The sequence below is a fragment of the Ctenocephalides felis genome, unplaced genomic scaffold (assembly GCF_003426905.1).
Source record: "Ctenocephalides felis isolate EL2017-DRISC unplaced genomic scaffold, ASM342690v1 CF-g0.4_SCAFFOLD_01110, whole genome shotgun sequence".
Taxonomy (NCBI): domain Eukaryota; kingdom Metazoa; phylum Arthropoda; class Insecta; order Siphonaptera; family Pulicidae; genus Ctenocephalides; species Ctenocephalides felis.
The window spans coordinates 14,867-30,110 of NW_020537264.1; the positions used below are offsets into that span (position 1 = coordinate 14,867).

At 29.6% G+C, this 15,244-nt stretch overlaps 2 protein-coding genes across 2 annotated transcripts; one reads left to right on the forward strand and one right to left on the reverse strand.

The window, feature by feature from the left end:
- Positions 1-54: 54 nt before the first annotated feature.
- On the forward strand, positions 55-7,186 carry LOC113365559 (LARGE xylosyl- and glucuronyltransferase 2-like). Its single transcript, XM_026607091.1, has 12 exons — positions 55-250; positions 716-930; positions 1,041-1,126; positions 1,212-1,312; positions 1,381-1,529; positions 1,693-1,845; positions 1,933-2,110; positions 5,370-5,494; positions 5,609-5,764; positions 6,539-6,718; positions 6,780-7,003; positions 7,096-7,186. The coding sequence occupies exons 1-12, from the start codon at positions 55-57 to the stop codon at positions 7,184-7,186; spliced, it is 1,854 nt and encodes a 617-aa protein (XP_026462876.1).
- Positions 7,187-7,288: 102 nt separating this feature from the next.
- LOC113365561 (DNA-directed RNA polymerase I subunit RPA2-like) lies at positions 7,289-15,239 on the reverse strand (the record flags this gene model as incomplete). The annotated part of the gene is given in 18 exon segments (XM_026607092.1): positions 7,289-7,501; positions 7,625-7,789; positions 9,191-9,394; positions 9,623-9,829; positions 9,929-10,067; positions 10,147-10,355; positions 10,420-10,615; positions 10,792-10,966; positions 10,969-11,035; positions 11,291-11,481; positions 13,043-13,251; positions 13,434-13,759; positions 14,025-14,245; positions 14,248-14,273; positions 14,350-14,522; positions 14,765-15,004; positions 15,134-15,220; positions 15,222-15,239. Coding segments are annotated over 18 exon segments (3,066 nt in total), but the record flags the coding sequence as incomplete, so codon positions are not given.
- Positions 15,240-15,244: the final 5 nt, after the last annotated feature.

Consider the following 15,244-nt stretch of genomic DNA (forward strand, 5'->3'; position numbering starts at 1 on the left):
CTTACCCTACGAGAAGTTAATCATATATTTAATCACTCACTTTTACAGAGTACAATGGCAGGGGGCTGGAATTGTGAACCAATCCATATATGCATTGTCTGTGCAGGTTTAAATAATAGTCGCGAAGTTGTTCCGATGCTAAAGTCAATTTTATTTTATCGCAAAAGACCATTACACTTTCATTTTTTAACTGACGCAATATCCGAAAATATTCTTGGCACACTTTTTAAAACCTGGAGATTACAACAAGGTATTAAAATACATTAATTATTATATTTATATTTATATATTAATTCTTATTTGTTTATTTGTACTTCTCATAAAATTGTTTTATTTCTCTAGTAAGAATGTACATAAAATGCAATAATAATATAGGTCTACGAAGTTGTCTATATTCAGTGTTCGGCTTATGTTATTTAAAGTACTTTTTATCCGCTGAAGACAAATCTAAAATCAAAATCAACCTGCAAAAAATTGAGAAAAATAAAAAACGGCAAAATCTCCGATCCTTGTTTATTCCTGTTGAGTATCTTTTTGCAGCTTCCAGACTAATTTTCAGATTCCAGACAGAAATAATAAGATTTTAATTATCATGCAGAAAAAATTGTAGATCGGAGATTTTGTGTTTTTTTTTTATTTTTCTCCGTTTTTGCAATTTGACCCCCAACTTTTGTGGAATTGTGTAATTATTATTCAAATGACCTTATAATTGCAGTCAATGTTAGTTTTTATCCGAGTGCAGAAGCCCTAAGTTCAGTGGCTTGGATACCTGGCCAACATTATTCGGGCCCATACGGGCATCTAAAATTAACTCTCCCATATATTTTACCAAAGTCGTTATCAGACGTGATATTGCTTGATACGGATTTAACATTTGCCGCTAATATAGAAGAACTATGGAAATTATTTAAAAGCATGAGCGATGTTCAGGTAGGGCAATATATTGGTGCTAATCTTGAAAAAAAAAGATTATTCCAGCTTTACGTTTATCAATATTTCAATATGTGCGATTCCTGTAACTCTAGTTTGGTATTTTTCAGGCTATCGGCCTAGTAGAAAATCAAAGCGATTGGTATTTAGGAACGTTATGGAAAAAGCACAAACCGTGGCCAGCTTTAGGAAAAGGGTAAGAAAGATCATAAAAGCGATACGAAAAAATTTAATAACAAGATGAGTTTTTATATGAGGTTTGAAATAAATGTTTCAAATAGATTTAACACTGGGGTGGCTTTATTACGATTATCCGAATTGCGAAAACTAAATTGGACGTCGATCTGGGAGCCGGTGGCTCGACATTATGTTAACTCCTTGGGTATACAATGAATTACTGATAACTGAATTTATACATAAAATTTTCTTTACGTTAAATATATGTTTAAGGCGGTACATCGTTAGCTGATCAAGATATAATTAATACGGTTCTATTTACCCGGCCAGAACTCGTGATGCATTTGCCGTGTGTTTGGAATGTTCAGCTCTCTGACCACAGCACCAGCAAATCTTGTTTCGCGAATACTACCGATTTCAAGGTAACGTAGTTTAGGTGAGTATATAATAATGAAAACCGGCCAAGATTTTTATTTTTTTTTTATTTCAATTAATATTACATTTATAGAGATTTAAAATTGTAATCATTTTTAGTGCGTAAGAAATATAATGGTTTGAATAACAATTTCAAGACCATGTTTTCAGATAATTCATTGGAATTCTCCGAAAAAAATAAATGTACAAATAGAACATGCCAGTTTTTTTAGGAATTTATATTTAACATTTTTAAATTATGATGGAAATCTCCTGCGACATCAACTTGCAGAGTGCCAAATAGAAGTTCTCGATTATAATGAGGTGAGTATAAATAAGTAAAAAAAACTTATATTAAACATCTAATCTGGCCTTAAATGACAACGATCTTTTTTCTGGTCATAATTTTAGATAGATCCGAACGATGATTGCTATGAATTTCGTAAAGCAGGACTTAACCAGTGGCGAACACACTTATTCTATTTGGATTTTCACTATGAGCCCCTAGATGATTATGATGTGACCCTAGCCGTTCAGATGTCAATGGACAGAATACAGTTTCTCGAAGAATTATGCAATCATTGGAAAGGTATTCATCGATTTGAAAATCGATATTATTTCTTAACTAGCTGTAAGTGGAATTCTGTCTTAAGGCAATTAGGGCATCGTGCCTTAAGGCAAATTGGTGGAGCTTCCCGTACCGCAATTCAAAATTCGAGTAATTAAAAATAATCAATAATAATAATAATCAATAAAAGTTGATCAATGATTTGAAACTTTTAATAGAATTTCGAACCATATTAAATCATTCTATCTTAAATCATTTTGAAATATTTTAGAAATTCTGAACTTTTTTCAAAGCAATCATACTGCTTTAACTGCATAAGGACGAAATATCAAATCGCGTAAGCGCCGCGTCGCCGTCTAACGCGTAAACATTGGTACGGAACCCATAGGAGTGTAAACAAAATTTATACTTATTGTTAAAATCTCTATAAAATGTCTGATAATTTGATGTGCATATGTCTAATGTTCATTTTTGACCGCCAAATGGCTCATTTTTTTACTTTTTTCTCCATACCTCCAAAGTCGTTGGACTTGCCTTTCCAACGAAATTTGAACAGTTTTTTATTTAGTCAATACAAATAAAATGTTTTTTGAATTAATCAAAAATGAGTTACCGTTTTCGGCACTTTTTGCCCCGTATCTTCGGAACGGCTAGACCTGTCTTCGCCAAAAACTAATCAGCACGTCTCCTTATTAATACGAATCGAATGTTTCTTGAATTATTCAAGTCGGTTGATCCGTGTTCCCGGATACATACATACATACACGCACACACACAGACTCACACATGCATACATCCATTTTTTCTAAGGTATGCCAAAATGTTCAGAAGGTTTTGAAACGTAAATATCTATAAAAAAATTCATTTTCGATTTTTTTGCGATTACTATAACTTGCTCTACGGGAAGTTAATATATCTTTTTAAATAACTTAATATATATTAAAAAATATATTTTTGAGAATTTTGAAAGGCAAATTTTCAAATATCGATAATTTTTATAATTGAACCAGTTTCCGTAGGACTTTAATGGTTCAGTATGTTCATTAATACCAAGTGCTTTATCGTTATACCAAGTAAATCGTGTAATTTTAATTTTAACAAACGTCAAAAAACTACTCGAAGCTTTGATGAATTGTCAAAATTAAACTACTTGATCATAATATATATCGCCAAAAAAAGTTCTATAAAAATCGGCTTAAATTTATTTTATAACAGTTAATTACAAGAAAACGGCTCGGTAGATTTTTACCTAAAACTAATCAGTATCATTCCCAACTAATATCTTTTGAACAGTTTTTGATATTTTTTGAAATTTTGAAATCGATTCGGTAGAATGAGCTTAAATGTGGACAAAGGGTTTAACACTTTTTCCACATTACAAAGAAACGGCTCGGCAGATCGCGGCACAAAACTGACAAACAATAGTCCGCATTGAGTTACATCAAATGGTTTTTAAATTTCTGAAATCGATTCAGGCGTTTTTGAGCAAACGTCGATGAAAGGTCTAATTTTGACAAATGCAAAATAATGTTGACAAACTTTGACGAATATTTAAAATTAAACGACTTGTCATAGGGCCGTAATATTTTAGTGTGAGCTATAAGACAATGGTATCTACCGCCAAAAAAGATCATAAAAATCGTCGAAAAAAAATTTATAACACCTCAATACAAGTAAACCGATTTTTACCAAAAACTAATTAGCTTTATTTCCAACCAATATCTTTCGAACGGTTTTGAATTTTCAAAATCGATTCGGAGTTGCAGGTTAAAACGTGGACGAAAATTTTTTTACTTTGCTGCGATTTACAAAGAAACGGCTTAGATGATCGTCGCGCACTCGCGCAAAGTTGATAAACGCTAGTCCTCATCCAGATGCATCGAATGGCTTTCAAATTTTTGAAATCGGTTCAGCCGTTTTTAAGAAAACATCGATTTACGGTAAAAAATCTGTTCACGCACACACATACTTTTTCCAAATTTGGTCTCATTTGATTCAGAATGGTTTCAAACGTCGAGGAAACATAACTTTAGTGAATCGGATTTTTTTATGAAAACATGAACTTCTCCTTCGGGAAGTTAATAATCATTTATGATTCAAGAAAGTTCAATGAAATAAATAAGTTGCCGCTCATGCATACACACACGCACACAAACACACACATCCATATTTTCTAAGGTATGCCAAAATGTTCCGAAACCTCTGAAACGTAAAGATATATTAAAATTTTCATTTTCGATTTTTTTGCAATTGCTATAAATTACCCTGCGAGGAATTAAAAAGTAAAGTTATTTGTCCACGTTTTAGCTCACAATCCAGAATCAATTTTGAAAATTCAAAAACCGTTCGAAGAATATTGGTTGGGAATCATGCCGATTAGTTCGTCTTCGAAAAGATCGTCCATACCGTTTCTTCGTAATAACATGTTTTTTCGACGATTTTTATGATTTTTTTTAATAATAGATATCATGTTTTTATGGAACATACTAAATCATTACGGCCCTACGACAAGTCGATTAATTTTAAAAATTTATCAAATTTTGAAAAAATGAGTAGCGTTTTTTGGCGTTTGTTAAAATTAGACCTTTCATCAAAAACGTTAAATGACTGAATTTGGTAAGTACCCTCGCGTTGGTTAGTTTTTTGATATGATCAGCTTCTTTAAAATTCGCATAAAAGTGCTTATTTGTTTTGGATAATAATGGCCATTTCTTCGTAATAGATTATTCAAAAAATTCTCGATAATTTTAATGATACTTGGTATGGCGATAGAAAACCTGCTCTTATAATATACTAAAATAGGTGATACAGAAAATTGTTCAATTATAAAGATTTATTAGAAGTTTAATTATTTATCGCGCTTTTAGTAAATACTCCGAGTTGTATTAGGTACGTGTTAAATTTTCAATAATGTGTAATAAAAATAAAATTACAGAAATGAATAATCTGCAATAGTTTCTCCCATTATGATCTATACAGCAACTCGGCATACTTTTAAATCACTGATAAATTAATGTATTTTTTTATTTATTATGTCGATTGTTTATATATGTCCGCAAGTGCATGAATCTTGCCTTAAGGCAAAATACCACTTACAACTAGTTAAATTACAGATTACTTTACAAAATATGTGATATTCCATATCACTCAAAATACCATGAAAATAAGTGAATATCAAACTTATAATTAATTTCACTTTTATATTTTAAATTATATCAGATAATTTTTTTATACAAAAATTTTTCGGATACTTTCTCATAACAATATTTTACAACTTTAGGACCTATCAGCTTAGCAATATATATGACCGATACGGAAGTACAGCAATTTTTGAATTATATACAATCATCAGAGTCACTGAATACACGAAAAAATATTGCATACCACATCGTTTATAAAGAAGGGGTAAGTTTTTCTTTACTAATATGCTAAATAATCTAGTGGTAATTTCATTCCTTTATCCACTTTACGATTGGAAATCAAATGTCAAAATCGAATTTCATATGCTTTATGTTTTAGGACTTTTATCCGGTGAATTATTTGCGAAACATCTGTTTGAAAGAAGTAACTACAGAATACGTCTTTCTAACTGATATCGACTTTTTACCAATGGTTACTTTATATGAATATATTCGCAAATATACGCAGCAGGTGAAAAATAATCAATTTAAAACGGTAAATAAACTTCAATTTTTTAAGTAGTATTATAAGCATTTCTAACGGTCAACGAATGACTTAAGTACTTACTACCAGATTTATCGAATTGATACGCATGTAAATCAAATATATATTTCAACAAATCTATAGAAACTTTAATAACATTCAATATAATTAACTTTTCAAGGAGAATTTGTTTTCGCGAAAAAATCAGGTTTGCTAATTTTATGTATTTTAGATGTTTAATGTCATTCTGAATGTGTATGGGGTGTGTGTGTGAGCCGATTTTTGACCGTTCGTCGACCTTTACACAAAAAAATTTCGATTTCAAAAATTCTATGTAACTCGATAACGACCAGCGTTGAGCAGTTTTGGGCTACTGATTATAGTAAACTTGTTCGCACTTAAATAAAATACATTTTTAAAACTTGATAAAATAGAATAAATGAAATGTGTTCAACAATTGCAAATCGAATTGATTAATTTTTAGTAAAAGCAATAATTTTATTTACGAAATAAACAGTTGACTTATTTCTGACCTTAATAGCTAAATCTTAAGTTTTATTGTTCAAGTTGATTATGTATACGTATTGAAAAGTTTATGCAAATTGAATGAAATTTTTATTTTGATTTCCTGTAACTCATTATATAATTTATTTAAAAAAAAATGGTTGTCAAAAACAATTATTATTCCTATTTTTTACTAAATATTTTTGATATTGTTAAAAATTTGTAAAATATGTTCAATCTCTCTTGATTTAACATATCGCATTTCACTTATTTTTACACAAGGCGTTTGTTGTACCCGCTTTTGAATCACAGAGATATCGCATATCTTTTCCACGCACAAAAAAGGAGCTTATGAATATGTGGGATGAAGGTGTTTTGTTCACGTTTCGATATCATATTTGGGCAACTGGACATGCTGGTACTAAATATGACAAATGGAGAAAGGCTTTATTACCATATAGGGTAACTATATATTTATATAAATAAAACAAAGAAAAATAAAAAATAATAATTTAAATATCAGGTAAAATGGCAGCCAGATTTCGAGCCATATATTGTGGTAAAAAGGAGTGTTGTACCATATGATACACGATTTGTTGGATTTGGGTGGAATAAAGTGTCTCACATAATGGAGCTTGAATCACAAGGATACAGATTTTTAGTGTTGCCTGGAGCATTTATGATACATATGCCCCATGCTCCAAGTCTAGACATTGTAAAATTTAGAAAATTATCCCAATATCGAATGTGAGTACTTTATAAAGTAGTATTATTAGAAACATAATAATGTTATAAATACAGTAGTAATCTGAAAAGAATAATAAACAATATTCTTTTAGATGCCTGAAACAATTAAAAAATGAGTTCGTGGAGTATATAAATAGAAAGTATTTAAAAACATGGAACATTTTTCTAGACAATAATAAATGAACAGTAATAAATAAATTTAAGTGAAGAAAATTATATAAACAATAATATAATACTCTTTTGTAAATTATCAAATATTTTATTAACCTTATTTTCAAAAATAAATTATGTTTCTTTACATTTAACTTTAACATTGATATTAACAGAACTGAATTGTGTAACAAGATATTTAAATATGTAAGGAATTTGTATAGAATGAACCTTTCCTTTATCTCCGCACATCCTACATTTATCACAACTACTTCTAGCCCCTGCAACATCAAGAGATACTTCAGTCATAGGCCCTAGGAGTGTACAGCAGTTCTGACAAATTAAAACCTGAAATAAAAAATAATTTAATGTGTTTCTTTGAAAAAAGCATTAATCAATGATAAACATGATCCATAAAAACTTACAATTTAACTATCATTATTAGACAGTAACTATAGGAAGTTTACTTACTGTGGTTTTATCTGAACAATGAAACAATCTATCTTGAAGTAAAAATGAAGCTCCATGTGAAAGAAGTGAATCACGTTCCATTTCACCAAAACGAACACCACCTCCACGTTTTCTTCCTTTTATAGGTTGTCTTGTCATTCCGTCGATGGGACCAGTTGATCTCACCTAAATATTCACAAATATATTATTTAATAGCATTTTTTTAGTGAAATGCAAGTATGAAAAGAAAAATTATAACCATTTTATGTGAATGAAAATATATAAAAATATCTCAATACAGTAGAATCCGCTTAGTATGACATTGAAGGGACGCCGAAATCTCGTCATACTAACCGGTCGTCATACAAAGCATACTGAAGAAAAACATTATAATATGTAAATATATTACATGTTTCAGTAATTTAAAAGAAAATCCTATACATACATTTTAATTAAAAATAAAAATTACACATATTAAAATTTAATATAAAAAAAAATTGATATAGAGTAGGACGGGGCACAAAGGTCCAATTTGACTTTCAGTAATTAAACTCTCTAAACCCAATGAATCTTGCAACACTAACACACATCAAACAAGCATCTATCGAACTATGTACAGAAAAAATTTCACATAATTCCTAATTATATAAATATTATTTTTTTTACTCTTTTTTTTTAATTTGGTATCTGACCCATCTTACCCCACATACGGGGTAAAGTGGGCCAACCAGGGGGCAAACAGATGCAATTTCTTGTATTAAATTTTAAAGGGATTTTACGCTACATTATTGAAACAATGCGAAATATTAATTCTGTGGGTACATTTGTTACAAAGATAACACAGTATATTACATTGATCTGATTGGTCAGAAATATTCATCAGACGAGAAATAACAATTTATTTAATTAATCTCTTGTAAAATTGCCTTTTTTAAACTTTACTATTTTATTGCTTACACCTTTGCCAAAGTAAAGGTTCTGCTGGTCCTTTTTATCCCACTCATGTGCTGCTTATCTTCTGATAGCAAAGTCATAAAAATAAAGATGATGGCTGGTTATGAATTTATACATTTTTTGCCCTCTACTATCAAATCGCTACTATCAAATATTTTTGTTAAAAAAAAATCTAATTTTATTTGTTTACGAGATATCCGTGGTGGACCATTAATAATTGGTCTACCCTGTCCATAAACATACAAATGTGATTTTTTAATGTAAGTAATCAAAAATTTTTGATTGATTTCTTTTCTAGTGCTATTGTGCACAAAAGACATAGCAATTGCTTTCGTAGATTTGGCCACATCATGTAAAATCATGTCGGTCATTATAATTGGACATAATTTTTGCAAAAATGGGTCATTATAAGAAACATATCAATGTAAGCAATGTCAATATATCCGACTAGACAGCTGTTTTTTTAAGGAATTTTATATGGAAACCAAACTTCCTAGTGCGATTACGTCATAATAAGCGGTTGTCAATATATCCGGCGTCATACTAATCGGATTCTACTGTATTTCAATTAATACTTTAAAAATTTTCTAGATTATTATTGTATTATTATGAAATGCATTTTAAACAGCTTACCTGCCACTTATCTGACACCATGTGCCTGAGCCTTTGATAGTGTACTATTCCAAAAAATATATCAGCATTTAATTCTCGGCCATCTATCCCTGAGTATAGACGCTCAGTTCCATAATAATTATATCCACCAGCTTCGAGAAGTCTTCCAAAGTAATCAATAGCCGTATCATCTTCATTAAACCGAAACGGGGTTGCATCATGTACCTGATTATAAATAAAATGTTATGCAAAAATTCAATAAATGATTATAGATATGCTATAATTCAATGCCACTTTAAAACAGGTGGATTAATAATGAGAATAAACAATCATTTTAGTTATTGTTTTTTTTTTTATATTAAAAAAGGAAAGAAATAGAATCAAACAAATAATTTTTGATTAGCAATTATTCAACCAAATTTGTTATTTCTACCATATTAACAAAAATTATACCAGGCCATGTAAGGCTGCAGATTTTCCAGCCATACATTCAATCATCATAGCAATTGTCATGCGAGAGGGAAATCCATGAGGGTTGAATACAATATCAGGAACTAAACCAGTTTCTGTCCAAGGTAAATCTTGTGCTGACCATTTTTGAGAGCAAATACCCTTTTGACCAGCTCTCGAAGCAAATTTGTCACCAACTGATGGGTTTCGCTAAAATAATAAATATTAAATAACTTATTAAATTTGGACTTCTCGTTGCTAAAATATATCAATTGTATTATAAATAATGAACATTCATCTTAGACTCACTGATATCCTTATAGTAATGCAAGCTGTTTTTGGAGCAATAGTAGAAAATGTACCACACAATCTTATATTGTCTACGTAAGCATCTTCTGTTGATTCATACCTTTTCACTATATATCTAGATTCCTCGACATTGTAAAAACTGTTTAAAAAAAAAATTACCTCTAGTACTTCTTATTAATTCAAATATATACATGCACTTGATATTAGTATAATTTTACCAATAATATGGAACTTTATAACTCAATTTTGATCCCGGATGAGGTAGCCCATCTGTATCCAAGTGATCTACTAATTGCTTATTATTTGGATCTCGGCAAAAATAACTAGATGAATCTTCAAGCGTGATGAACTCAGATTTGTATACAGATCCATGTGCAAATCCTCTTTCATATGATTCCTTATTAATTATCATAGCAATATCATAACCCTAAATGAAAATTTCTCAATCAATTTTACTCATAAATCTATTGTATATGTATCTGCAAACTTACAGTATAAGAAATAACTGCTATAATAGCATTTGTTCCCATTGGAAAATCATCTAAATCAATATTATCATAATGAACAGGCCGAAACAAAGGTGTAGCTGGTGTTTGAAGTCGATATAATTTTGTTTCTGCTTGTTGTGGCCAGTAATGTAAAGGTGTACCCATGGTCTGTTTACCCATCTGACATTGATACATATTTCTAAAAACAATAAAATTGAAACATTTTGTATATAACATATCTTGATGAGTCAAACGATGATAGTTATTAGGTTATAAATGTTATGATACACAAAACCTATTCTATTTATATAAAATGCATAACAAATTGATCAAAATTACAAATAAAACATTATTTTCTTATAATAATATAGCTACCTGGGAGATTGATTACAATCAGGCATGGGAATTAAATTAGCAAGATTGCTCAAGAAAGCTGTTTTGGAAAGCTCTAAATGCGTAGTAACACCTGGGTAGATCTCATTGGCAACAACCGCAATATCGAGATAAACTTGCTCCCATGTACCAATAAGTTCAATTTGTTTCAGAGATAATTTATCACAGGACGCATCATTCTAGCAGGACCAGTAAATAAAAATAACCCAGGGTACTGAGCAACAACCTATCAGAAAAAGAAATGTAAAAGATGTATATAATTTTACTAAAATTTACAATCAATTTTCTCTAAAGATTTTTTTCAATTGGAATGTAATTTGTAATATTAAAGGTATTTTTTCAGATTTTTTTTTGAATAAATTATATATTTTTTTGTTATGTCTTCAATATTTTCATTACCAATCAAAAATAAATAAAAGTATTTACTGTATTATTCAGATTTTTTACTTACAAATTTGCATAAAATTATATAATATATTACCTTCTTTTTAGGTACCAATACAATTTCTAATGTATGCGGTATGTCATTTCCTAAAATTTTATTCTCCCGTAGCATGGACACCAATGCATGCGCTCTATCATCAACAACATGACCAATTACAAGACCATCAAGAATTACTTTGTAACTATTTTTGTAATCAACATGGATTACAGAATCAATTGGAACCATTCCTAAAGCAAAATATAATTTATTATTTGTATGGCTTGATATATTTATACCTCATAATATACAGATTATTAATAAACATCTACCCCATACAATTGTAAAAATGTATAACATTTTTTGTTAAGAAAATGTAAAACTAGTAGCAGTTTAATTTATGGTAGTATTTAGAACTAAAATCCTATATACTAAACCTTATATATAGGACTAAAAAAATTGGGAAAAAAAAGAATGCAGATGGTTGATGACATATGCGAGAAGAGAAATACAGGAAACTGAAAGCCGCAGCACAGGATAAAATAATATGGAAGCAGAAGTTTCAATAGAAAAAAACATAGTAGCGGATAAAAAAGTGCAAAATGCTAATAAAATCATAATAGGAATAATAAACAAGGGAGGTAAAGGGTATCATTGATTTGTGGTGCTCTCACACCATAGATCTGCTCTATTACCATAGATACTATTATTATTATTTACCTAAAAAGAGCAGTAAAATGTAAGGAATAAACATCAAGTCTCTAAAAATATAAAATCATCTGACCATTGACAGTGATAAAACAACGGTCTTATATATTATTTAATGTAGAATGAATTTTTTAATAATGGCCCAAGTAGTGTTGTGGCAAGTGAGTTTGGTTGATACTCGTGGACCCTTTTGTACTTGCCTGAACAGGTTGATATTTCATTGTTTACTGTGTTAATATTGTTATCTTAATGAATCAACCGATTTGGAATAGACTTTGTGGCATTTCTTTAAATAATATATTTTGACACCTTTAGAATTATTAAGGAGTTTAGTTTAAAAAAACGGCATAGCTGTATGCCGTTTCATAATGATTAAATAATTTATTTTGTATAAGTAAATTTTGTATTCATGTTAAGTTTTAATTTCCACCCTTGGAGTGATATCTCCTTCTCATGTCTAATAATAATAATATACCATTTGTTAGCAGCCAAGCCAAAAAGTCAAAAACAAAATAATAATGAACAATAGTTCAAAAATAATTCATAATAATTACATATACAAAAATTACATATTTCAATTTTCAATTACAAAAGAAATACATACCACATCTGTATGTGTAATTACTTTAGAACTGCTGTATTATCATAATTATAGAAAAAAGAACAGAATAAAAAGAGTGTTTTGCAATAAACATAAGTGGATTCCTTGGGTTGTTTTTAAAGTATTTTGAATAGATGTTAAAAGCCAATCAACTTTGATAGGTTTGAATTTTCTTTTTCTTAGCCACAAATAAACAATAAAATTGAAAAAATACTAGAACTAGCATATGCACATCGATTTTAATGTAAATAATTACAGATAACAATTAATAAGTCCTCTAAATCATGACAAAACCACCCACAATACAAAATTTTGAGAGCACGATACATGTTTGAACTGATTATTGCTACAAGACTGTAACAATGACGCGCAACATCTGACATAACTGTTTTATGGAGTTCTTCATGTTATACAATCGTGCAAAAGTTACTAAAACTACATAATTTTTAAATAAGGCCACTGTGCCATTTTGCCCATATTTCCCTATAACTTTATCAACCAACCTCCATCAATTAGCATGATTTCAATATTTGCTAGTTTTTCTGGGTCTGGTATATTGGTAACCTGACAATCCATGGTAAGATGATTAAGTAACCCACAAGGTGTGCCATCAGGTGTGTGCACAGGACAAATAAAACCCCAAGCATCAGGCAGCAGTTGTCGAGCTTCTGTGGTTCTCATTTCCGTGAAGAAAGCTCCCCTATGCACAGCCCTGCCATTGAATAAAAATACATTCGAAAATTAAATATAATTTTTTACAATAAATACAATTTATGATACAGAATAGTTCATCAAAATTTTTAATGTAATAGTGATAAAATAGCTGTGCAAAATTGTAAGATGTATTACATTTAATCAATATATAATAAATTTTCAATTATGAATCTATTATACCTAAAATGAGACATATAACGCATCCGATTAATATTTTCAGCAACTATTGTAAGACCTGTATTCTGCGTCAAACCTAATCCAGATCTGCTGGACAAATTTCCTGTAGACAAAAATGATTCTAAAATATTTTCTAAGCCTCCAGCAAATTTAGCACATTGAGTGATCTCCTTCTGATTCAATTCAAATCCGATTTTTGCTCGAGCTCGTTTTAATATATTCAAACGCACATTATAAAGCCATGTTTGTAATTTATCTTTTAAAATTTGAAGATACAGGTGGCCACCAAGCATCAATTCTTGCATCATAACAGCATCTGCTCCTTCTATCTACAATTAAGTAATTTTTAAATGTATGTCATTGAATGTCATTGTATGAAATCAAACAAGTTAAACAGTTCATGTGATGCAGGATAGTATGAGCAACGAACTGACAATGCAACCAATTATCCTGTATGCTTAAATTTTTAGCTCTTACAAAATCAGAAAAATAGTAGAAGCTATATATATATTTGCTAAACAAATAATTGCTGCATAACATGATTGTTCAACTAGGCCTAAAGTAAAGTAAGTAAAATATGAATGAATTACGTACTTTGCATTTATTTTCAGATAATTTGAATAGCTTTTGTGTCATAAATGCCAACATATTGAATTTATGTCTATTTGATTTTAGATGAATCAAAACACATTCATTGATTATATACTGTGCAACTTCTATATTTGTATACCAAGGAGGTAATTCATCAAAACGTTCCCTGAACATTTTACCAATATAATCCAAACACTGATTTTGAGTATGTAAACCTTCCTCATAACTGCGCGCAGCATATTTTGCACACAACTTAAATAAACAATAATGAGTTTTTAATAAATAGCTCAAAATAAAATGTATAACTTTGAATATTCCTTAATATTACCTAGAATAGTATAGATCATCTTCTAGTCCTCTCATCAAAATACAATAAATTTGCTGATCCGTATGTCCCAAAAGACATTTAAACATTAACATCACGGGCACATAGTACATAACTTTATTGTGTGAAAACATAAGTTTGGCAGTACCATCAGTCACAAAATGTAATGTGTTATTCTAAAAGTTGAAGAACAATAATACTTTAATTGTTTTTAATATAAGTTTATATATATATATATTATATATATATATATATATATATATATATATATGTTAATTTGAGTTAAAAAGCCGGACGTTACATCAATAAAATAGTATGAGAGTTTTTAGAAATATATATATATATATATATATATATGTATAATTATTTTTTTGTATGCTGTTTTACTTGAAACAAATTATATAATGAAATAACTTACTGTGGATGTTTGATCGTCCGTAACACACCTAATCAATAGACCTAAGTCACTAAATAATGCTCCTCTAGACTTCCAACCAGATCTCTTAACGGCAATAGGATAATTTCTTCTAGTTAATAATAACATACGCACAAGTCTTTCATGGCCTTTAACAACAAAATAACCACCCCATTCATCGGCATGTTCTTTATGTTTTATCATTTCAGCCGGAGATAAATTACTAAGATGACACATTGACGACTAAAACAGTATTTTAAAATATTATACAAATAAGTTTGATATTGTAATAATATATAACAACTTTATTGTTAAGTAAATGATAAGAGTTACATTTTAATAAAACAGTTATATTTTAAGAGTTTCTTATACCTTAACATTATAGGTATTTCTCCCATATCCTTTTCAAAATGAAGCCATTTTGGCACCATTCAACCACCAATTCACATTAAGTAAAAAACTTTCCTTTATATGTAGCTGCCC

Coding starts and splice junctions, on each gene's coding strand:
- LOC113365559 (XM_026607091.1), top strand. CDS start 55: ATGGCAGGGGGCTGGAATTGTGAACCAATCCATATATGCATTGTCTGT. Junction 1,127..1,211: donor TGGCCAGCTTTAGGAAAAGG/GTAAGAAAGATC, acceptor TGTTTCAAATAG/ATTTAACACTGGGGTGGCTT. Junction 5,495..5,608: donor ACATCGTTTATAAAGAAGGG/GTAAGTTTTTCT, acceptor TTTATGTTTTAG/GACTTTTATCCGGTGAATTA.